Source organism: Suncus etruscus, chromosome X (genome assembly GCF_024139225.1).
Source record: "Suncus etruscus isolate mSunEtr1 chromosome X, mSunEtr1.pri.cur, whole genome shotgun sequence".
Classification (NCBI taxonomy): Eukaryota; Metazoa; Chordata; class Mammalia; order Eulipotyphla; family Soricidae; genus Suncus; species Suncus etruscus.
The window spans coordinates 78564397-78589940 of record NC_064868.1 but is presented as its reverse complement, the minus strand read 5'-3'; the positions used below and the strand labels follow the sequence as shown (position 1 = coordinate 78589940).

The window sequence follows — 25544 nt, the reverse complement described above, 5'->3', positions numbered from 1 at the left end:
TCAACTCAACTTGGGTTCACCCAGTCTGTCCTGTATGTATTGCCATGTGTAGTCCATCCCACTTCCTGTCCCTACATTCTCTCTTGTTTTCTGTAGCCCCTGTTAGGTACTACCCTTTGGATTTCTTCCAAAATGTTTCTCAGACTTTCTTCAACCGGAAGGAAGAATGGGACTTTTTAAGCTTTTTTCATGAGTAACCCTTTATTGTACAAAGGGAAAATTGTACCTCACCCCTGATCCATCAAATCAAACATTTGCCAATGCTAAGCTAGACATTGATTGAAACATTATTTTTCCTGACCCCTCACATCAGTTAGCTAGGAGTTAAGAAGCTAAAGAAGATGCCTTCCCCTTTCTCTTAAAATTCTCCTCCAGCCCCCTGTGCTGCCATGTACAGCCTCCAGTCTGTCTCTCTCAGTTGGTATCAGTCACTCTTCCTCCTGTAAACCCTTTGCTGATGACTTCGCCATCCAATGTTGGCCCCTTCTGATGACAGCAGCTTTCATCCATGCACCTAGAAGACCCTTTGTTCCTCCTCACATGGTGGGGCATATGGTTATCTCCTTCATCTGTCTGCTCTATATTCTTGGCTCTATACCTGATCTCCACCAAGCCACCTTGTGCCTCTGAGGTCTTTGGGGGCAGATGCTCACATGCTGTGGCTTTCAGTTGATCAATCGATTCCTTTTGCACAAAGTCCTCCTAGTTACAAAGGAAAAGTTCTTAAACCAGGTGACCTGAGGTTCTGTAAAAATGCCACATTTATCTGTCTCCACCTTCCTTGAGTTTATATAGTCCATGACCATCTGCCCCTTCATCAGCACACAGGATGAGCTTTCATTTTTCCCCCCAGTCTGCATTTTGCATGCCGCATATGCTGCCTTGCTCATTTTCTGGCTCTAGAACTTTCTTGGCTGCAGTTTCATTTTCTTGAGGCAACTGCCTTCCGCACACGGTGGAGCTGATGCACTTCTGCTGTTTTTCGATCTGCCGCACACTGACGCAGTGCTGCCTCTTTCATTTGCTCCTGGGCCATTTTGGTTTCTGAGAATGTTAGAAACAGTCAAAAAGGCCTCAGGGGAGCAAGTGTTTCCTGGTAACACTGTTTTGATGTTAAAATGGACCTGGAGGTGAGTTTTTGGTGGTTCATTTATTTATTTTTGGTTTGCTCTTTAATACAACTGAAATCTCATGGCATTTAGTTGAACCATGGGGTAGCAGAACCTCAGAAGAGTGTTTTGCAATCATCAGATCTCTTGAGAACAGGTTGAAGGTTCTAGATGTTGAGGAGGGCATGCGTGAAGAAAGAATTTTTCTGTGCCATCATTTAGCCTCTGAATTTCAGAAGCTTTTCAGAATCTGCCGGCAGTTAGGCAGCTGCTCACGCAGGGCACTTCCTAGAAGTAATTCTCCCAGGCGATGGTTTTGTTCACGGATTAGCTTTTCAATCATCTTCAGTTCCAGGAATGTCACACTGAGGTGGGCCATACCACAGACCCATCCGGGCAAGACACGTGAGGCATAATGATGGGCTTTGAACCAGTCTTTGGGCATCTTTTTAATTTTTAAAATTGAACCACCATGAGATACACAGTTACAGACTTGTTTATGATGGAGTTTTTAGCCAGACATTGTCCAAAACCCTTCACCAGTGCACAATAACCCCAGTTTCTCTCTCCCCCTGTATTCCCCCAGCCTGCCTCTATGGCATACACACCTTTTCCCTTTTTTCATTATGCCTGTATAAGACAAGAAACATGTGCATACAAGAAACATTTTTTGTTGTTGTTTTGTTTTTGGGGCCACACCCAGCTGCATTAAGGGTTACTCCTGGCTCTGCATTCAGAAATCACTACTGGCAGACTCGGAAGACCATATGAGATGTTGGGAATCGAACCCGAGTCCATCCTGGGTTGGCTGTGTGCAAGGCAAATGCCATACCTCTGTACTATTGCTCTGGTCCCAAACATCATTTGTTTTTATTTTAAATCTGTTTAAGATTAGACCACACTATTTATAGGCAAAAGGTATTTACCCTGCAACAGCCAACCCCAGTTCAGTCCCTGAGCCAAGATGAAGCCCTGAGCATCACAGACTATATCCGAAACCCCATCCCCAGCCACAAAATGCAAGTAAAATCTTTCTAGCTTCCTGGATGTTCAGGATTGGGCAGTTGGGTAGTAAGTGAAATCTACTTAGCTGCTAGGCAGGTACAAATTCTGAATATCTGCCAAATCCCTGGGTACCAGGCTGGGGGTTGGAGAGTGTCCTAGGGAATGTGGGACTCAGCAGGAAGAGAAGAGCAAAGAGGAGACCATTCGAGCTATGGTTCCTACTTTACTTTCTTGCCTCTTTCCTTTCACTGGTCTCTACATGGTACTCCCCAAAGCAGCCTTCTGGTCCTTGGTGCCACACATTAAACACCGAATCTGCAGGGACCTATACAGTAATCGAAAAGAGATCTGCCCCATTCTAATACTGCATATTGTTCTCATATGATCTAATATGTTCTCCTCAGATATTGGACTCATGTGCACGCACTCACTTTCTACTTGCGACTCCTCCATTCACAAACTTGTGGAAGAGTGCTCGCCCATGCCCATGTACCAGCTCACACTCGACCTTTTGTGTTCTTTTGTGTTACTCTTTAGATTGTCCGAATGGTGAAGAACTTGAAAGGCAGTCCCATAACTTTGTCAATAGGGGATGGTGCTAATGATGTCAGCATGATCTTGGAATCTCATGTGGGAATCGGTAAGGAAAGTGAATGAGACGCAGCGGTAAGGTCTGGCCACTCACTGCCTTTTCATTGAGCCCCCTTCCAGCCCAGCAGGACTGTTGGATGGTTCATTTTGGATTCGAATCCAGGAATGTTGACTCTTGTTTCAAAGAAGGTCCTCTGCCCATGGGATAGATCCATACCCACGTTTTGGCCCTGATGAGAGTGGGGTGATACAAATTCTCTCCAATCTCCTGGCAGTGCAGTCCAGCAGTTAACTCTTGCATTGACTTTTCTTTCCCTGCTTATGTGGCGACAGTCTTGTTCTTGAGGATCTCAACTGTATGGATGGCAAAATGATCCTTGATTGGCTGCTTTCCCATATGACCTTGTTTATGAGTAGACAGGGCTTTAAGTGTTGAACTTAGATGAAATGTTGCCTCAGAGTGGCATTGTGGCCTTCCTATCTTATTGCTGTTTGGTAGTCACTTGTGGGGGGGGGGTGGAGGAGAATTGTTTCTCCAGGTAACTTTTGTTTTGGTGTGAGTAAAGGGATTTATATTGTGTTATAAACAGGTTATTTCCAATTAAACACAAATAAATGTGCTGCAAGTGTAATCCAGAGGCTCTTTTACATGTGAAACACATTCTTTGCTGGTGTGCTGCCTTTCCAGCCCTTAATTTTGCCTTTTATTGGTGAACTAGCAGCATCACTGTCAAAGAATTTTGCTGGGGGAAAACAAATGCTACCAAGGTAAACTATGCAATTGAACTATAAGCAAATTAAAAATATGAGAAAAGTAAATCACCGTTGCCTAAACCCTTACTGAATAGAAATGTTCTTATTTTTTTAGGCATTAAAGGCAAAGAAGGTCGCCAGGCAGCGAGGAATAGTGATTATTCAGTTCCAAAGTTTAAACATCTAAAGAAATTGCTGCTGGCTCATGGACACCTCTATTATGTGAGAATAGCACACCTTGTACAATATTTCTTCTATAAGGTATGTAGTGGAAAAATCATCTCCTTAACAAAAATGCTGAGGTTTGGCATTTGCCCTGGGCAAAATAGTGTAGGTCTTTAAGACTATGATCTGAGCATGCAAACAAAATATGCCCAGGGAAGAATAAAACAGATAACTGGGCCAACAAATATATCCAATGAAAAAAGAGAATAAAAGAGTTGTTTAGGTTCTTTTACTTGGAGAGGGGCATGGGCAAGAATAGAAAAGGGAATTGTCAGGACTTTACTGATTGGCTGTGGGTAAGAGCTCCACTTCTACTCTTCCTGTGCCCACTAAGTTTTGTGGCCTCACTGAGGGCTGCTCAGGAGACCCTAAAGCTTGGACAGTCCTCGTCTGTTGGTTTGTCTCCTTTTGTGTCTGTTTGTCTCATTTTCTGTGCTGAATGGAGGTCATAGGTGCTAATCTGACTGGCCTTAGACGGTGGTTAATATTTGCAACCAAACTAATTAATGACTGGATAGTTGTGAATGGATCCGCTTGATTCTGTTTCCCTTCCTTGTTATTCTTGTTTCTTTTTTTGGTCAATAGAACAGAGTTTGTTTGTGTCTTGAATCAGAAACCAATTTAAATTAATTTCTGTAGGGTTTACAATAAAAATATACCCATTGAGGGCCAGAGAGATAGTACAAGATATTGGTGATGCAAAAAATCTCCCCAATCACCTGGTAGTGCAGTCTAGTAGTTATCTCTTGCATTGGCTTTTCTTGCCTTGCATGCAGCCAACCCAGCACTCCATATCATCTCTAGAGCACCTCCAGGTGCAGAACCAGGAATCATCCTGTGTACTGCTGAGTGTGACTCAAAGCCCCCAAACTATAGAAAGTTCATAGTTTGGTTTTGACAACTGTGTCTCTATGTAATTACTATCCAATTGAAAATGGATTAAAAATATCCAGGGCTCCTTGAAAATAAAAGCTTAGTGACTTTAGAATGTCTGCCTCACAGGGTAAGGTTTTGAATTAACTTGTACCAACTATAATCCTAACAGCACTACTCTCATGATTCCCCAATGCTGCAAGGAGTGCCCTAGGCAGGAGTGTGCAAGGCACAAGTCCCAGCCATCACTGCCACAGCCAAAGGTGTTACGTTGAGCAATGGCCAGAAATGTAACTCAGCAGTAGAGCACTTGCCTTGCATGCATGAGGCCCCAGGTTCTATCCCTGGTCTTGGCAAAAATAAAGAACTCGAAAGTGAAGTGAGCACCGGGGCCAGGAAATATGGTGGGCATGTGTCCAAATGCCATGGTGAACTCCTACTAGCACTTGCCTAGAATGTGTGCAAGCAACACAGTTAGAGAGTGATCCCCCCTATGTGATGCACAGATATCGAAGTCCTTGTTGCTAATGGAGGGAGCACCACAGCCAAGCCTGTGTTCGACCTTAATGACCAGAATAGCAGCAGTGAAAGGGAGGAGATCGCTCCCTCTACCCCTGTCCCGAAGAACTGGGCTTCTGGAAATGACTGTGCTGGATAGTACCATAGGGGTATGAACACATACCTCTAGGTGGAGTTTATGCAGCTACATTATGCATCTACACATTGCCCATTTTAGAACTTGGTATGACAAATAGTTTTTGTCTGGCCTATTTCACTTTCACATGTTTCTGAGCTTCACACATTGGGTATCAGCTGTTGGTTCCCACATTGGTCTTTGTTTCTTGGACCATACCCAGTTGTACTGAGGTCTCACTTATGCACTATGCTCAGGACCACTCTTGGTGGGGCTTGGAGGATCATAGACAATGTGGGGGATCAAACTGGTCAGCCCTATCCAAGCACCTGACCTGTTGTGTGGGTCACTCCTGACAGGTTTGGGGGGGGACCATAGGGGATGCCAGGGATTGAATACAGGGCCAGAGCCCTCTCTGCTATGCTATCACTTGGGGCTCCTCCAAGCATTTATTTTTTAACTGGCTCAGTGCTAGAGCATTGACAAAAAAAAGTCAGAATTTCTGTTTCCTACTACCACCAGAAAGAAACCCTGCTTTTTTATGGTTGGTATGTTTTGTTTTAGGGCCATTCCAGTAGCTAGAGGCTAACAGGTCTACCCCTATTATTGCTTGAGAGGTTAGCAGGTGTGAGAGATCCAATCCAAACCCACAAGAATGGACTTTGATCTGTTTCTGTGGCCTCTGAGGTGAAATAGATCTATATGGATAATTATATTTGTATGTAATCTTCTTTGTCTTTTTTGGGAGAAGGTATTATTTTATTTTGGTGAAGGGCCCATATCTTGCAGTGCTCAGGGCTTACTTCTGGCTTTGCACTCAGGGATCACTCTTAGTGGAGCTCAGGATTTCTGGTTTGCTGGGAATAGAACCCATATTGGCCAGGAAATCTCTCCAGCCCTGTTTCTTTCTGTCTTTATTCATCACATACAAAATCAAAACCAAAATAATGTTTCCAAAGTTATCCTTATTTCCCCCACCCACCCTAATTCACTGTAGTTATATAGTGTTGATTTGTACTAAATTTGGCTTAGGTTTTTTTTTTTTTTTTATTTTGTCAATTCCAATTGAGTCCTTCCTCTGGAACTGATAGCTTATTTTAGGGGTGGTTTTGTTTGCTGAGTACAGGGGCTTGAACTCAAGGCTTCTCACAGAGTTTTAAGCAATTAAAATGACTACTCTTGGGGCTGGAGCAAATAAGAAGTTTGCTTAGTTCATAGCTGCCCCAGGTTCGATCCCTGCCATCCCATATTGTCCCCTGAGCCTGGCCTGGTGTGATCCTGACTGCAGAGCCAGGAGTAACCCCTGAGCATCACTGAGTATGGCTCTCAAACCAAAAATCATAAAGAAAAAGAAATGACTATTTATACCAGAGGGTTATACCTATGGTTGTCGCCCTCTGTCTCATCTCCCTCAGGAGCTCTGTGTACATTTTCACCAGTCACTGCTTTAGTCCTATTTCCCATTTTACTGCTGTCTCCATTCACTCTGATCTTGAATCATTAATCAGGCTAATGTTTGGGATAGTGACTTCAGTTATTTAACTCTCCATTGCTGCAGGATTAGCCTGGCTGATAAGGCACTCATCCAGGGTGAGTCTTGGCCTGGCCTTTTTCCTGCTGTCTTTATCTTGAAGACCTAGGTAAATTTGAACTTCTCTGTTTATTCCAGTGACAAACAAGCTCAGGTGGTTTACCCTGTGGTTTAGGCCCTAAGGAGTCAATAAGGTGTAAAACAGGACAAGTCTTTCTTCTTAGGGAGCAAAAAAATCCAGCAGGAGCATCAGCCCTCCCCTTCCAAGACTCGCCACTCAACACTGCAGTGTCCAGGTCCAGAGCATGATTTTTGTTGTTGTTTCATAAAGACTATTATAGAGTCTTTAGAAGTGGTGTTGACAGTGGTTTGGATGGAACCAGCACAGACACAGGGAACAATGTGCTGCCATTAGTGAGGACCTCAGGGGCTCAGACACTCACTTCCTTTCTGTGTGGATTTATACCCCAATTTGGGTACATCCTTTAGGGCCTGTGTGGCCTTCACCTCAGTGGCTCAAATTGCAGATGTTTGTCCTATGTGATGACACTAGGGCTTGCAAAACAGTCTCAGATTTCTTCCACTGGCAAATGAGCTCAGCAACAGCAGGTTTCAGAGCAGAGGAGACTGGTTTGTGGTACGGCTCACATATCTGATCTCGAAGGCACTGCTGGAAACGAAATTCAGAGCCGTGGGAACAAGGGGCAGTCTGAAGTAAGGTGGAGTCCTGTGCAGGGCAGGACTCCATCAGAAGTTAGGGTCTTAAGGCCAGAGACATAGTGCTGACCTTAAGGCTCTTTTTGTCTTGCATGTGGCCAATCTGTGTTCAAACCTACAGCCCTCCTTATGTCCTCTGATCCCCGCCAGGAGTGGTCCCTAAGCATAGAAGCAGGAATCAACCCTGAGTACTATTGGGTGTGGCCCAACACCACCACACCCCAAAAAAGAAAATAACATTCTTAGTAGTTCTGCCATGTTAGTGCCTTTTATTGCCATAAAATTTTTAGTTTGGGTTTGATTTATTTTTTTAGCATTTTCTTTTAGTATCTTCCTGATTAAATAAGTTTCCCAAAGGTGTACTGTTGTCTTAACTGCTGTCTAAATATTTAAGAAAAATAAAATTCTGGCTTGTTTTTAATATTCACAGTGCCGTCTTTGCACTGCGGTCAGTAATCACGAGTGATTGCTGAAACCCTAAATAATGACAGTAAAACGTCATTTAATACAGTTAGTGTTAACATAAACACAATGATGATTCCTTGACTGTTTATTGATGTGAGCTGACTTTAGAAGCTAGTGGCTGTGCTATGCTGTCAGATGACTTGAGAATGAATTTGCAAGTCAAATTGTCATGTCAGGCACAGCATCATTAGAGGTGTACATTACGTGAGGGCATTTCTTTCTACATAGAACAGGAGTGAGAGCAAGGTAAGGAGCAAGTCAGAGCAACTCATTAGGGTTGGAATTGTTTCCTGACAACTCAGGAATAGATTTGTTGCATTCTGATAATAGGACTGAAAACTCTCTGTAGATTCCTCCAAGTAGTTTCCGGTGTATGTTCATAAAAACTATGCCAGGAAAATGCTAACCCTTGTCTCATTTTTCTTTTCCAGAACCTTTGTTTCATTTTGCCTCAATTTTTGTACCAGTTCTTCTGTGGATTCTCACAACAGGTTTGTTAGAATATAGAATGTCTCTGCTGTTAACAAAGGCCCGTCTCTGCATCGGATAATGGAGATGAGAGCCATATGTCTGAGAGCGGGGAGGAACTTTAGTGACCTACCATTTGACCTGGGCCTGGTTTGTGATGATAGCCAATATTTCTGTCTTTGTTCTAATACAGTTGCTTTTCTTTAAACCCAATGTTGATTTACCATTGGTTTATGAGTATAGCAGCAGTACAACTTTAACCAAGTAATGTGTTCATTGAGAAAGTTACTTGCTACATGAAGTTGAGAACTTCTTCAAAGGAGTGTTTTAGGGGTCAGGGAGGTAATAAAGGGTTTAGGAAACATGCCAGTCATATTCCTGACCTGTGTTTGATCATAGATGCTACAGGACTCCCCCCCACCCACCCATTCCCTGGCAGTATGGTTGGTCCCCAGCACCACATCCATGGAACCTAATCGGAACCAGGAGTGGCCTCCAGCCCCCTGAATACTACCATGATTTTTTCTTTAATATATACAGGGTTTCCTAAGAATCTTATCCCACAAAACTTACTCTGGTAGTGTCTGCAGTTAAAAAATGTTGGCACTTCATTGTTATTCCTGGCTAGAGCTTTGGGTTACTTGTAGGGCTCTAACCCTCAGCTCTTCTGCTGTTTTCTGATCGTAGACCACATTCAAAATGACATATGAATGTGAAACCTAAGAGGGAGCATGGACAGGTGCATGTGGAGGCTGGTTGTAACAACTGAGAAATGGAGTTTGCCTTTTTTCTAGTGCAAGTAGAGCTTGATGTAGGTTCCTTAAAGCTCAGCAGCTCAGCCTGGTGATAGTTAATGTGGAGACAGTTTTACCGAGCAGAATTGCTGGTACCATCACCGCAGATATTAGAGACCCAAGTGTCTACAGTTCAGTTTGTCTTGTTTCACGACTTTTCCCCCTAATTTCTTGGTCTTTGAAAGGGACTGTGATTTTTCTCCATAGGAGTTGACTGCTCTCTTTCTTTTGAACCTGCCTTTTTGCCATTTGCTGTGCCATTGCTTACATCCAATGCCATGTCATTGGCCCCACAGTGCCCGTTAAGCAGATTGCTCAATGAATTAATCATCTATGCACTGCAGGGAGTGCTGTCAGCTTTCTGGTATTCAAAACTAATCGTTACCAAGGGTTGAAGACACTGATGAATCTAGTTCTCTGGAGTGTTCAGGTTCCCAGTTATCATGTTGTTTCTGCTACCACATCTCCAGAGAACAGGCCAGTATTCAGTGGGCATTTTAGGAGCAAAGGAGAACTGTCCTAGGTAAAGCATATGCTTGGCCAGTGCCAGCCAGAGCTGGGTTCAGCTACATCCCCAGTTCTGCATGTCTACCCTGGCACCATTGGATGTGGTCAAAGAAAGCAAAAGGCACTTGGGCTTTTCTTGAGTGATTTGTGTTCCAGTGCGTGGAGAAATCAGCTGAATTTGGTGAAGCCATTCTTTTCTCTTTTGAAATACGAGATTCTGGGCCCGGAGAGATAGCACAGTGTCGTTTGCCTTGCAAGCAGCTGATCCAGGACCAAAGGTGGTTGGTTCAAATCCCAGTGTCCCATATGGACCCCCTTGCCTGCCAGGAGCTATTTCTGAGCAGACAGCCAGGAGTAACCCCTGAGCACCACCAAGTGTGGTCCAAAAACCAAAAAAAAAAACCAAAAAAAAAAAAAAAAGAGATTCTATTGCTTTGCTGTCCTTGTCAAACATGTCTGCTGAGAGAAGTTGTACGAAGCAAAGATTCATTCCTGGGAAAGCCAAGGACCACTCTGACTCGGGGCTGGGGTAGGGGTGCTCAGTGTCCTGTAGCAACAGATGTTTTTCTTCCTCCTTGCCCGCTGGGTGGTAAGTGCAGTAGTGGATTAGGGATACTTGCAGTTGGGCCCTCAAGGATGTCTCCCAATGGGTTATTGGGGTGGAGGTTTGTGGTGCTTGGGATTGAACCATGAACATGTGCATGGGTCTTTGGAGCTGTTTTTCAGGCCTTGGCAATCCTTTTCAGCTCACCCCTCACCTGCAACTTGAAAAAGAATGAACCCTGGAGAGTGGGGAAGTAGGGCCAGGATCCAGAGTTTTTGAGCAAAAAGATAGCTTCCTTTAGTGATGATACAATAGTGATGTTCTCTCTCTCCAGGAAATCATTGGTAACACCAAGAATCTAGCATCAACAGAACCTGATGTTGGCTTGGAGGTCATGTCTGTCTTTTTTAATTATGCATCCAAGAGTTATAATTCTCTTTCATGTACCTCAAAGTATTGTCGGAGAACAAAAGTTGATTGACGGTTTCTTTGTTTAAGTGAAATTCAAGACAAAATTACTACATAGCAGTCCATCTGAGTTTTGTTTTTTTAATTTACTCATTAGTGAAAATGAATTATTTACAATGACACTGTAATGGAGTGTGCATGCCAACAGTAAGCATGGTCCATTGGAATGAAAAGGAACATGATACTTTTGGGGAACGGACTGGGTTACTTTTAGATTTAGTAGCATGTTTTTCTTGAGCATAACACTTTGGGAAAGCCCCCCACATCTTCTGTAGATCTGTTGGTTGGAAACTGTTTTGAGGGTGTGCATTATCATTGGGGGAGGCATCCTGTGCCCTCTGCAGACTTGTTGGTTAGAAACTTCATTGAAAGCACACACTATCTTTGGGGGAGGCACCCATATCCTCAGCAGACCCTTTGGTTGAAACTTTAATGAGAGCATGCATTATCCTTTGCTTTGCCTGCTGAAGATCATAGCTGTGGTCCTTGAGTGCACCAGAGTCCTGTGCTATCCCAGCCTCTTGTCTACTTGCTTTCTCCATACCAATGGACTCTTGGAGCTCGTCGGTGGACTGGTTCTGAACCTTCTCTGACCCAATGTCAGTTTCTCAGCATACACTCAGGAAATGTTTCCATCTTAAGGACATGGTCAGCTATACCTTCAGTAGTCAGTATTCAAGACTCTGTACTTCAGGTTCATTTTTTGTCACCACAAAATGCATTCTATTCACTCAAAACATGAATATATGTTTAAAAAACACATACTGTGGAACATTGTTTATTCTGACCACGCAGGTTATTGTTGTATGCTGCTATATACTCTGTTTAGAAAAACAGCTCAGCATTTTTATCAAAATGAGGTTCACGGAACATATTAGTTTGATTTGGGGGGTTTGACAAGGAAGAGGGATTGAGCCTCACTTGGCTGGGTTTAGGGATGATTCCTGGTGGAGTTTGGTGGTCTCTGTGGTACAGAGGATCAAAGCAGAGTCACCTGCATGCATGATAACCCTGGGGTATTTCTTTGGTCCTTACTTTTTTCCCCAAGGGAGAAACATTTACAGTAGCAGATAATACTTCTCAGATATATTTTAGCTTCCAGTATCTCCTCATTTATTCCCCAGTATGTACTGAATGTTTCCTATTTGCAAGACTGCCAGAGCCCTTTCACCAAGCACCACCATTTACACACTTGGCAGTTACTACAGTGAGATTTGTTCTGGGGAGCAATGAGGCCAGATACGCAGCTGGACGGACCATAGGACAGCTCGGAAAGGATGTGGGGATAAGATAGTCTTATTCTAGGACTCAGCCTTGATGTAGGTGATTTGGGGAGGGGTTTGGGCTGGGACCTTGCTCTTTTTTGTTTTGTTTTTGGGCCACAGCCGATGACGCTCAGGGGTCACTCCTGGCTATGCACTCAGAAATCACTCCTGGCTTGGGGGACCATATGGGACACTGGGGGATCAAACCACGGTCCATCCTAGGTTAGCACACACAAGGCAGATGCCTTACTGCTGACACCACAGCTCTGGCTCCGAGTGATTGGGTGCTGCTGGCAGTCTTATGACTGGGCATTCAATCTTACCTTTTGAGCGCCAGAATGGCCACAGGTTGAGAAGCATTCTCCATCAATGGTCCAAGTGGGCAGTCTTGGACCACTGTGTTTGTCCTGCAGCTACAGCCCTCAGGGAAATAAAGGAGAAGGTGATGAATAGTGTTGGGGCCCAGGAGAAACAGGAAGCTGGCCAAAGGAGAAAAATGTATTTGAGAGACAGACAAAGAGATGTAGAACTAATTAGTCTGATTGGGATGAGATTTGAAGGGATCCACCTTTGCATCTAAGCAAAGACCAGAGCATCTCTGAATGACAAATTGAAAGAGATCTTGCTGTTGGAAGAAATGAGGGAAGATGAGAGAAGTGATGCCACCAGGCAGGTAGAAGCCAGAATGTCTAAGTTTGGGTGATGGGACTTAACATTTTTATACATCAGCATGGATCATTCATTATGTTTGTGAAGACACAGTAGGTTTTGAGGAGAAACAGACCGGTAAGGAAGATAACCAGGGGTCATAGTGGCAGTGCGAGGAAGTGATCTGATTTTGAATGTATTGAGTTTAGTGCCAGAAAGCACTGTTAATAGAATAGGGGCTATGAGAAAGAGAAAGGTCAATAATATATGCCCCCTCTTTAGCCAACATGGGAGGATTTCTAGTGGAGCCACTTTGAGTCAGAGGCCAGAAAGCAGTTAAATTCAGGACATGGGAGAGCTGAGAAACACTTAGATGCTCCAAGGATGTGTCATAGGGGCAGTGGAGAAATGTAGGTCGGGAGTTGGGCTGCCATGTCCGATCTAGAAAGAGATTTGGGGATTTGCAGTGAATCAGGATGGTGTACAAACCACTGGACTGGAGGAAGCACTGAGGGTGAAGTTCCAGTACGGCCTCTGGGAGACTGATGGAATAAAGGGCAGTTTGGGAATGAATCCTTCCACTCCTACAGGTGACCAAAGGAGTGACTAAGGTCATTGAGGATCAGTCACCAAGTAAACAGACTTTAGGCCAGAGTTAACAAAATAACCTTCCGGTTTCTGTGGCAGGGCCAGCACAAAGTTGCAACTTTGCTGGTCAAGGCTGGTGAAAGATGTAGAGTCCAAAGTCAAGCTCATAAACATGTTTTTCTTGACTATATTTAATCCATAGAAAATGCCACTTAGAGTGGGTAGGGCATTTGCCTTACACATGGCCAACCTGGCATCCCATGTTGTCCCCCAAGCCTACCAGGAGTAATTTATGAGTGCAAAGTCAGGAGTAACCTCTGAGTGCTGCCAGGGGTAGCCCCCAAACCAAAAATAAATAAAAACTACATATTTTAGGCACCATAGTGATAGCACAACCATAGGGCGTTTTGTCCTGTACACTGCTGACCTGGGACAAGCCCGGGTTCGATTTCTGGCATCCCATATAGTTCTCCAAGACTGTCAGTAGCAATGTTCTGAGTGCAGAGCCAGGAGTAACCCCTGAGCCCTGCCAGGTGTGGCCCCGAAAACCAAAAAACAATGCCACTTAGGAGCTTAAGTCTAATGTGGCCATGATACAAAATTGAAAACCATGTAAAAAATAACAACCACCCTCCAAAAAACCTTATAAAGCAAGCTGGCTGTAGACTGTATTTAGTTATTTAGTTTTCCCTAAGGGGATCCTGGCTTACACTTAATTTTTCTTTGTGCAGATTTTTAGAAAGCAATCGGTTAATATTTGTTAGTAAAAGAACTTCCTGACACAAACATTCTGAATACAATCCTTGGAAGGATGCTGATATAACTTGGAGGGCGAGGGCCTGTGCTTTGAATGCAGGAGTCCCGAGTTCAATCCTAGCACTACCACATGGGTCTTTGAACACTGTGCTAGGAGAGCCCCCCTCCAGCAAACAAGCTGTGAAAGGGGAAGGAGGAATCTTCCCTCAGTAGATCTACCCTGTTTCATGGAACAATAACGGGGACTTGATTTATGAAACCTCTGGTGCTCTCAGCAAAATAGACAGGTAGGGAAACTAAACTCCCTTTTGATTACCCATGCAATTTTGCGTTTTCTCTCTGGCATGACGATGCCCTTGAGTAAAATCACCCCACATGTCTTATTTCCAACCTCCAAGTGAACAAGTCAAGTGAACATGAAATAATCCAAACCGGGCTGAAGGTGAAACACATGTATGTCTGGCAGTCTTCTACCTCATATGAAGTGCCAAAACTGCTGTTTTTATTTAGTACAGAGACCACATCCCTGGTGGGGGAGTGAGGACAGAGTAAGGACAGATACACCAGAGTATCCTGAGCCAGTCCCATTTAGATTTACAAGGAAGGCAATCTCTGTTTTGGAGTAAATCTAAATTGTAAACAAATATACAAAGGAACTAGGGATGATCTTTGTTTTAGGTAAAATAAGGTATAACCTAACACCTTTGCAGCAAGGGTACCCATGCATTGCTGTGTCTTCTGTTGTTTGTCTTTGCAGCCCCTCTATGACGCCGCTTACCTTACTATGTATAACATCTGCTTCACATCCTTGCCCATTCTGGCATACAGCCTCCTGGAGCAACACATCAATATTGACACACTGACCTCAGACCCCCGATTGTATATGTAAGTTGAAGCCTGCCATCCACTATGGATCTGAAGCCTGAAACTAAGGACATCTGACTGAGCACTGGGCTCTGTCAGGAACCCAGTGTGGGTCTTGCCCAAATGACCAGATGGCAAACCTCTGGCCAAGACATGCTGACTGCCAGGTCATCCTGGGTTATCAGCATGACGTTTCAGGTCAAGCCCAGCCCCGTTCAGAATTGACTTCTGTTGCTGCTCGCTCATGGGAGTTTAGACAAGGGTTGGCCTTTCAGAACTGCTGGTTTTTTCATCTGGAAAATGGGGTGATCATATTGTTACACCTGTAGTCTAGTTAGGATAAAATACACAAAAAATGCTCAGTGTAGTCACTGGGAAATTCCCTGTATTTGTGGTGGCACTGGGAGGAAGAAACCTCCCTGGAGCTTTTGAAATTGTGGGTTTACATTCATACATGAGGAGAAGGAACCAGAACATCAGCATTTACCATAGTTGGGGGGCTGCTATAAAGACCATGTTTCTATTTGGGGTGCTCTATTTGGGGCAGAGCATTGAGCATTTTCTCTCTGAAAAGGTGGTAAGTCAAGTACATATGGGACCTGAGTCACATGTTCTGTTTGGAACTATGAGCTACTAAAACCAGACCCTTCAACAGGGAAACGATGGGTTTCTTAGGTCTGGGAGTTGTGGGGTTTGCACCTCAGTGTGTATAAATGCCATGGTCTTGAATGTGATCTTCAGGAGCTGGAGAACTAGAGAAAAATGATAAAAACTACATACAAGACCTGAGAGAGTACAGCAGGGAGGGTGCTTGCCTTGCATGTGGCTGACCCATGTTCGATCCCCAGCATTCTATATGATCTCCTGAGCCCGCCAGAAGTGATTTCTGAGTGTAGATCAGGAGTAACCCCCGACCATCACCAGGTGTACCTCAAAGCCAAACACACACACACACACACACACACACACACACACACACACACAGGAGCCAAAGCACAGACCTTGCCTATGGCCAACCCAGTTTCATTCTCCTACATCCCTTAGAGCCCTCTGAGCACTGTCAGGACTCAGCCTTGGAGTAGCTGATGTGATCCAAACCTTTCTCTTGCAAAAAATGTCCTGACCCCCACAAAGCTAGACCATGGTTTTGAACTGGCAGTCTGCTGGCAGAGCAAGGTAGAAAGCCACTGGCTTTGACTGTTGGTTTTTGCCTTTCTGGGTGGCATCACTGTGTCCTTACAAACTGCTCCTGAGCATGGTTTGCTGCTCTTTCTAGCCCCATTGTAATAATACTGGTTTTTGGAGAAAATAATTCACTTTTCAAGCCCTTACATTTATTGTGTGTCTGTGGGAAATGAAGGTTTTCTCTATGGATGAGAGACTTGGCACAAGCCGGTTTGCTTTTAACCTGTGATTTGCTGGGTTTGTAATAAGCAATGCCCCAAAGCGGAGGAGAAAGTTGTTCTTTTGCAGCAGATTATAAGCACAGCTGAGCAGTGGACAGCGAGCACAATAGAGAGATTTGGGTGTTTTCCTCGTTTGAAACGAAGAAATTTGCTTAACTGCTCTGACTCGGAAAACTCACATTTAGTCAATGTCAGACTAGGCCAGATATACAAAACTGATCATCATTTAGTTGCTGGAGAGAGATTGTAGGGTTATGGATAGGTTAAGGACAGGTCAGCATGTGAAGGCACCCAGTTTCTGGTGCTGCTAAAAGAAGGGTTCACACCTGAAATTTCATACCTGGAATTTTTCTGGCTTCTTAGAGTTATCAAAAGGGCTTGAATGACTCAAGTATTTGTACTCTTTCATTTTAATATTTTTAATTTTTTTTAAATTTTAGACACACAATATCTGCACCACCAGCATCATCTTCCCTCCACTGGTGTTCAGGAACCCCTCCCACATCCCCGCCACCTTGACAGGCACATCTATGTTTAGTTTTGAGGGGTTTTTTTTGTTGAGGGAGGTTGGGCCACACCCAGTGAAGCTCAGGGGCTACTGACTCTGCACTCAGGAATCATACCTAGCAGTGCTTGGAGACCATATGGGGTACCAGGGTTTGAACCCTGAGTTGAGTGGTGCAAGGCAAGCGCCCTTCATGTTGCACAATCAGTCACTCCAGCCCCCTGGAGTTTGCAGCTTCATCTTATGTTTTCAGTGTGGTTGAGTCTTTGCTTTGGATTTGTCGCTATCCCGCTCCCCACTCCACCCTGACCCCATTACTGCCCTTTCTCATCTTCGAGAATGGTCACTCGGCTGTTTTAAATGAGAAAGACCTTGGAAATAGAAATGCCACTGACCCTTGGATAGGTGACACTGAGTACTGGAGATTTCTGGAAAATAAGGCAGGCCACCTGCCTTGTTTGTGGGAAGCTACAGTTCGGGCAAGGCAACAGGCAGTGAGCTGCTTTTTTCCCAGGAAAATTTCAGGATGGGGAAGGTACCTCTTGGAAGTCTATGCAGGGAAAAATTGGCAGACGTGGGAAGGGTACTGTCCCTCTGGGAGTTCTTATTGAAAAGGGAGTTATGACATTGAAATAGAAGGAAGTTTTTTTTGAGCAATGCTCTCACTCAGAATCTGGGAGCTAACATAAAGGTCTGAAGGTGACAGAGGAAGCCCACCAGACCTGAGGGCTTTTACCTCCCATATTTTGAGCTCCAGTCTGAACTGTTTGATAGATTGGACTTTATATACAATTAAACATGAGTCTTACCAATCCCTGTTGCAAGGTATTAGTAAAAAAAAAAGCCAACAAACAAAGTATGAAAACTGACAAATTAAAAGTACTCAGGGCCAGAGTAATAGTGCAGGACCTTTTTGTGGCACATGGCCAACCTGGGTTCGATTCCTGGCATTTCATATACTCCAAGCAAAACCAGGATTAATTCCTGATTGCAGAGCCAGGAGTGGCCTCTGAGCATCACTGGTGTTACTCAAACCTCCCCCACCTTTTTTTTTAATTTAAAGGCAATAGTACTTTGTTAACTATTACAGTTAAAAGACCATGGTAGTTTAGTTTGTTTGAGACTCTAGATTGTTTGTTTGTTGGTTTTTGGCCCACACCTGGTGACACTCAGGGGTTACTCTTGGCTATGCACTCAGAAATCACTCCTGGCTTGGGGGACCATATGGGATGCTGGGGAATTGAACCTCAGTCCTTCGTAGGCTAGCACATGCAAGGCAGACACCTTACCACTTGCACCCTGATCCGGCCCCTGAGAGTCTCTAGATTTGAAATCAGTTGAGGATTGTGGATAGGTTCTGTCCCTTGGTGAGTTGTCAGGTGGGTTTGGTGTTTCATTTTGTTGTTGCTTCCCTGGGCTTTAGTCCCTGGCCTCATGCATACAAGGCATGTGCTCACCCCTGAGCACATCCCCAGCTCTGGATGAATACTGCCATCCCAAGCTTTCCTGTGCTTCCATTCACCTGGGAAACTTTAAATCTAGAAAGATGACCAAGCTCCCCTTTTGCCATTGGACTCATTGAGAGTGAAAGTCCTCATAGCTTCCCATCTCTTTTAATGAGTGTTTGGATTTATTTTTTTTAAAACATGTTCTTGTTGGGAGCCCCAGCCAGCTATGCACAGGGCCTCCTCCTGGCTCTGTACTCCGGGAATACTGGTGCCTGGGAACACCATGTGTGACACAAGTGATTGACCATACACCTGCCCTGTGCAAGGCAAAAGTGTTAAGCCCTAGAGCAGCTGGACCAGCCCCTGCATAGAACCCCAAGAACTTCTCAGGCTTTAAAGCCTTTGGGGGCACCTTGTTGTGTGGAAATAGAAGTGACCCAAATCCCTATGTTGGACAAGTGTTCCTGATTCCCAGTGGAGCACATTCCAGGCACAGAAACCCCACCCCAGCCCGCTTCAAACAAAATTTCTACCTTGTGTTTTGATGTAAACAGACATCAAGCCAGTGAATAGACAAAACTCTCAACTTAGGCTTCTATTTCTGTAGAAAGTCCTTGGCACACGGGAGCTAATTATTACTGTCGGTCCTGCTGCTCTTGCCAGTGGGCAAAATTTTCTGAAACTAATGAGGTTCTCCAGTGCCTTGGAAAGTAAGTGCGGGGTGCTGAGCCCTGCTGTGGACTGGCCTTTGGCCTGAGCCATCCCACGCCTGCAGGGAAGCCCCTTCTTGGGCACACATCAGACCACAGGCATGCACTTGGCTTATGACTCACTTACCTGCACTTTCTGCCACTTATCCACAGGAAGATCTCTGGCAACGCCATGCTCCAGCTGGGCCCCTTCTTGTATTGGACGTTTCTGGCTGCCTTTGAAGGGACGGTTTTCTTCTTCGGGACTTACTTTCTTTTTCAGACATCGTCCTTGGAAGACAATGCAAAGGTAACCAAAGATGCTATTGCATCTCTTTGTGTTATTATTCTGACTTATCACTCTCCTGGGCCCCTGATCTGTTCTGGACTGAGTCTAAATGAGTTTTTTTCCCCTTTGCTTTAGTTTTGATTTGGGGTCATGCTCAGTAGTGCTCAGGGGTTACTCCTGGCTCTGTACTCAGGAATCACTCTTGAATGTTTCTGGGCACCACATGGGTTGCCAGGGGTTGAACCTTATAAGTGTATTTTCTTATAATACAGTATTTTAGTTCTTTCTTCTTTAGAATAATACAAACTTCAAAGCAAGAAATTCCTTCGTGGGTAAAGGGCTAAAGAGCTTCTCTGAAACCTTCCAGAAGTCTCACATGGTGAACATCTTTTATTAGGTGAAAGGTCTTACACCTTGAGACTTTAGACCCCTCACACACTTTGACTTGTCTTGTTTATTTCAAAAAATAAAGAACTATGATTTACAAAGTTATAGTTGAGCTTTAGGCATATCATATTTCAACACCAGTGTCCCAGTAGTGTCACCTTTCCTCCACCATCTTCACACACTCCAGCGCCCCCTACTCCCTAACCCTTTTGAGAGGCAAAATAGCTTGTCCCCTTGGAAAACAGCCTGGCTCTCCTCCATTGTCCTTCCTGGTGGCTTTCGGTGCTTTTCCAGTCAGCCTCTAGAGTACCCAGCACTGTTGTTGCCATACGTTTGCTCCAGGCTGTGCTCAGGATAAGAAACAACCATATGATGTGATGCATTCAGGACCAAACAGTGGGAAATGGGCAACTTGCACGCTGCTTTCACTGTGTTCTCTTTTGCTGTTCCTGGGCAACTTCTTAGAGTTAGACCTTCTTGATGGACCATAATGTGCAGCAGAGCTAAAGTTACAAAAGGATGTGCTGAGTGAAGAAGATACCTAGATCTTAGACAAGCAACAATACTACACATGTGAATTTGAAAAGGGCTGCAGTAAAACTCTCTCTAATTTGGACTAAGAAATCTCTCTGGCACAAACCCAGAAAAACACTGAGTAGTTGGTGAGGGAAGAAAGGCTGAGCACTTGAATGTCTGCCTGGAATGCTTGGGAAAGGCGAGAAAGAAGCCCACTTGGTTTCTTTGCGTCCTAGGGCCAGTCCCAGGACCTTCAGCTTGAAGACTGAGTCTGTACATGCTTTGCTATTCATCATACCAGCCTTTTAGATGTTTGCTTAATTGACAACACACCTAAGAGCAGTCAGCAATCCAATAGAATCCTCATATATGACTCAGGCCAATGCCTTTTTTTCTTCCTGCTACTAGCCATAAATTTGGATTTTGACTTTTCAAAACCCACATCTCAGAATTCATTTTCTGTTTCAATCTTGTGTGTTGCACTCCTGAGAGCATTTGGTAAGCCGCTGCCATTCATTTTCACGGTTCGGGTTTCACCAAGGTAACGGCTTTGCTGGGGTGTGTGTGCATACTGACAGCGCTCAGGGGCACTATCTTTTTCAAACGAGTCTTTGGCCTGCAGTCTTTTGGTCCCTGGAGGATAGAATGAGTCCTACATTGAGGAAAGAGCCCATCCCAAACCCTTTGGAGACAATCCTCATTCCTGGCTTGTTTCGATGAGCAGCACTTTGAATTTCCCTACTTTTGGCATTTTTCCCATCTCATTATTACACCAGTATCACCCCTACAAGCTCTCTGTTCAGTGCTGCCCAGAATAGTGGACATCAGCAGCCCTCCGGAAATGAGGTCCAGTTGCAGAAGAAGACTTAAGGGCGCTATGATGGCTAGCATTTCTGGGCCAGATATTTCCCTAAGCAGTTCATACTTTTGGCCATTCCACACAGGCTTAGACTTGCTTTTTGTTTTCATGAACAGGTGCGTATAGTAATGCTTCCTGCAATTGTTCAATATTTTTCAGGTTTACGGAAACTGGACCTTTGGAACCATTGTTTTTACTGTCCTGGTATTCACTGTAACTTTAAAGGTTAGTGTTTGTATTTATTATTATAATTATTTGATATGTATCAAATCTATTTGAAGACTATTTTATCAAATATATTTAATACCATTTTTTAATGCACTCTGGTCTTATGCTAATGTCTTCTATCTTCTTTTTACTATTTGAAGGTTTTGAGGCTGACTGTTTATTCTGATAGGAGAGGAAAGATTTGGGCATTTTTATGCTATCTTCATCTGTTATCTGTTTTCTCCAGTATACTCTTACAATGTTTAGGTTTTTTTTTCCTAATTCATGTACCATACTTATACTGAAAATCTGTTCCTTTCCTGCTATATTCAAGATGTTATGATAAGTGCTATATAAACAAGCTGGGAGTATGTGTGTGTTTCTATAATAAGTACTTGAGTATTTTTAAAAATTATATATTTGTTTAAGAATGCCAGATCTGGTGGCCGGAGTGGTAGCGCAAGCGGTTGGGCGTTTGCCTTGCAAGCGCTAACCTAGGACAGACCACGATTGGATCCCCTCACATCCCATATGGTCCCCCCAAGCCAGGAGTGATTTCTGAGCACATAGCCAGGAGTAACCCCTAAGTGTCACAGGGTATGGCCCCAAAAGCAAAAAAATTAAAAAATTAAAATAAAGAAAGAATGCTAGATCTGGGCTGGAGCAATAGTATAGCTGGGAGGGCAGTTGCCTTGCAAACAGCTGACTCAGGTTCAATCTCCAGCAGCCCATATGGTTCCCTGAACCCACCAGGAGTGATTCGTGTATGCACAGAGAAGAGTAAGCTCTGAGCATAGTTGGTGTCACCCCCTCCCAAAAGTAATGATAATACCACACTTGCAAGGAATTGGGATTGAATCCCACAAGTGAGATATATGTACAGAAGAGTTTAGCAGTGATGAGATTTGACCTAGAATATTCAGCACTTAGTGGCAACATTCTTGACTCTATACGAGATAACATGCAATTGGAGTAAGTTGGGCAAAAATCATTGACATTATGTATCCCTGTAACCTTTTGCCTTTCAGAAGAGCTATCCTTGAGGCTTAAGTTGAGGATCTGCCATAGATGAAAGCATCATCAAATTGATGTTTCCAGTAGTAACATCTCACTTTGGGGTCCAAGCACGAGCACCTTAACCTGAACTCCACTATAACCAGTGGTCAGAACTAGGGTTCAGCGGTATAGTTGGCAAAGGATATCTAATCACCATGCTTCCTCACCCACACTAAAGAGAAGTCACATATATTTACTTTGTTCCTTACTAGTTGGAATATTTCAGGGCCTCAAAAGAAAATGTTACAGTTCATTTGTAATTATCCAATTCTGAGCTGGATTCATTTCGTTTCCTTCCTATGAGATGGAAATAAATTAGCAATAACAAGGAATTTGTACTTATGAGAACTTTTGTGCAAAGTCAGAAATGTTTTTTTTTGTTGGGGGGGGCACACCTAGTGGTGCTTAGGGCTTACTCCTGACTTTGTGCTCAGGGTTTACTCCTGCAGGATTCGGGGGATCATATATAGTGCGAGGAATCAAACCTGACCCAGCTGCGTGCAAATCAAATGCCCTCCCCGCTGAATTACCGCTTGCACCCCAGTATGAAAAGTACTAGAATGAGGCTCAGCACCTAGATTGGGTTCATTTCCATGAAGATGAGCTGCTGTGTTTTCCTATCATGTCCCACCCTTCCCTACCCTGAACTGGCAGCCACCTTGACTCAGTGTCCTGCTCCCATCCTTCCTGCTATCTCTCTGTCCCATCACAGTTCAACTGGGCCTTCTAGGCGGTAGTTTCCACTTGTGTCTTCACAAACTTACTCTAACTCTTCTTGGGGTGGTCACTGTTTCCCTGACTATCTTTTCCATAGCAGATCCATGGGATTCTCTGCAGTGGTGTTCACCTTCTGTTAAGGAGTGAGGAAAGATAACAATAGTGGATCTTGCTCTCTGAGCAAGTAAAAAATCGAAGACACTATCAGATAGAAAACACCCACAACTGTGCTCATTGATGCCCAGGAGTTTTCAGGCACACACACAGCACACGTGATGGGTTCCCAATGATGCTTGCAAAATGCAGTCACCCTAGTCCCAGAAAGCAGCAGCTCAGAGGAAAATGGGGCTATGAAATGAGGTGTTTGTTACATAGACCAGAGTAGAATCTGACAATCAAGAGGTCCCCCCAATATCATCACTTCACTGTCCTTGTTGCATGCTGGCAGCAGTAGAGAGCCAGTTGCCCTTGAGTTTTGTCGCCCCTCTCTGTGATGACTGAGCTTTCTTCACACTTTTTGTGCAGTGTGGCTCCCCTCCCGTGGCACCCCTGCCTCCTGCTGCTGCTACTAAGTATCAGTCCTCACCAACACCTGCCCAGTAGACTGGGAAGTCCAACACCTGGATATGCCCATTCACCACATGCCTTGACCTTCCTTAGCAGACGTCCCTACAGCTCATTCTTAGCTCCTTGCCTACCCACAGCTGCTCAGAGCTCCAGTCTTTCTTTCCATACCTCCCCTCTTTAAAAGGATGGATTTTGTTCTTGGAATTTGGATTTTTTTGTTCCCTGGGTGTATGGGAGGTGGTGCCTCCCATAGTTGAAGACCACTTACAAGCCAACTTTACCCCATCATGTCAAGGGCTCCACGTCATGAGAATCTCTTGTGTTCTTTCTTCACAGCTTGCCTTGGATACCCGATTCTGGACATGGATCAATCACTTTGTGATCTGGGGTTCTTTAGCCTTTTATGTATTTTTCTCCTTCTTCTGGGGCGGAATTATTTGGTAAGCAGCTACACACGTGTGAGTAACATGTACAAAAACAACCAGATGAGCCTTGGGCTCTATCTCTGGTCTCTTCGAATGTGGTTAAGTCTGGAGGGCCAGGATTATGTGCAGATGGCAGACCTCCAGTGCTCATGGACTGGATTTTACTTCTCAGTCACATAGACATTTTCAGGTAAGATTTCTGTCCCCCAGTAGAGCTCTAAGTCATTCGAAGATATTTACTCCTGTCCAAACCTCTCAGCTCCAGAGTACAGAAAGATCCTTTCTCTGAAGGGCCATACAGTACTTTCTAGGATGGCCTCCCAAAGAATAATTTTATTTATTTCTCCCAAGGAACAAAACACAGTTCCCATGGAAATGTTCCTCCTGTGAAATGTTTCCACAATAGATACACTGTCGGCTGTTGGGTCCCTGTTCTCTCTTTATGGTAGATCATCCTCTGTGTCACTATAGATGGGTTCAAGGCATAGGGTGTGTATATTAAGTGATACTCAGAAATCTATCTGTGGAAATCCTCAGTTTGGGGCTGTTGTGGTGGTGGTAGTAAAGACAGACCCTACAGTTGGGCCTGAAAATTCATTTCTTTTCCATTGACTCAGTTAATACATATTCAGGATCCATTTTGTGCTTTGGGAGACACTGTTGAATAGGCTACCTGCTTCAGCAAGATTAGCACAGAAGTTGACACCAGAAGCTGTGCTTGAGAGAGATAATAGACAGCTGGGATTGGCCAGTTTGCCATCTTCTTTCCCCACTGCCAGGCGCCTACATTTGTGTTAGATTAGTCTCACAGTTGTTTTCATCAACCAATCACTACTCTCCCCCCCTACCCCCACTTACCCTCTAGCATATCTAGAAGAAATCAAAGGAAAGATTCTGGGAGTACATCTTTTCACTGATTTGAGAAAAATCATGTATTCAGGCCATATTTTGGTTATCCCAAAGATGAGAGTACCAGCCAGGCCTTGTCCCTGGAGACTCAATTAAAAGAAACTGTTATTTCTTATGAAAAACTTTTTTTTTAATTCCGAGCTTAAAGAAATAACAATAATGAAAAACCCGGGCCCCATTATAAAGGTGCAGCCCTAGGAAGTGTAATTACAAGGGACATTGGGTTCCAGTGGTGTAGGTAGCTAGCTGATGAAAGTGAAGGCCTTCTCTTACCTTCGTGACTGACTAATGTATCAGAGGTGATTAACTGAACGGAACTCACCGGGCTGCTCCAGAGTTCCATCACTGTCAGCACCTGAAATAATGGCATGAACTCTGCACAAGAAATAAACTATTTCTAGCCAACAAGGTTCTGTTTCCCCAGACTCTATTTTCACCCCCTTGAAGTGGGTCGAACATTGGCAGTCTCTAACGGCCCGACCCTTCATGCTACTTAGAGCAGGGGCTGGATCAAGGAGATGGCGTGGATCCCCCTCACCAGCAGTGCTGCCTGAGGGAGTTCAGAGGAACCCGAGTTGAGTTACTCACTGCATATAGACTTGCACTGGGAACCCCTCCACCTGCTGCAACCAAGAACTACTGGAACTTCTCCTGAATGCCGGTTCTGGTTGACCTCTGGGGACATGTGGCACACCCCTCTTTGGGGTGGGCAGTAACAGGGCAGCTCCCCCAAATCCAGACTAGGAACAATGCTATTTT

At 44.3% G+C, this 25544-nt stretch overlaps 1 protein-coding gene across 1 annotated transcript in view; it reads left to right on the top strand.

The window, feature by feature from the left end:
- The window catches only part of ATP11C (ATPase phospholipid transporting 11C), a 202777-nt gene that overhangs the window by 162243 nt on the left and 14990 nt on the right, over window positions 1–25544 (top strand). Inside the window, exons 21-27 of the mRNA XM_049767475.1 lie at window positions 2652–2754; window positions 3574–3719; window positions 8335–8394; window positions 14699–14826; window positions 19028–19163; window positions 21064–21129; window positions 23788–23891. Of these exons, the coding sequence (XP_049623432.1) occupies window positions 2652–2754; window positions 3574–3719; window positions 8335–8394; window positions 14699–14826; window positions 19028–19163; window positions 21064–21129; window positions 23788–23891 (743 nt within the window). The remainder of the gene's footprint in view (window positions 1–2651; window positions 2755–3573; window positions 3720–8334; window positions 8395–14698; window positions 14827–19027; window positions 19164–21063; window positions 21130–23787; window positions 23892–25544) is intronic.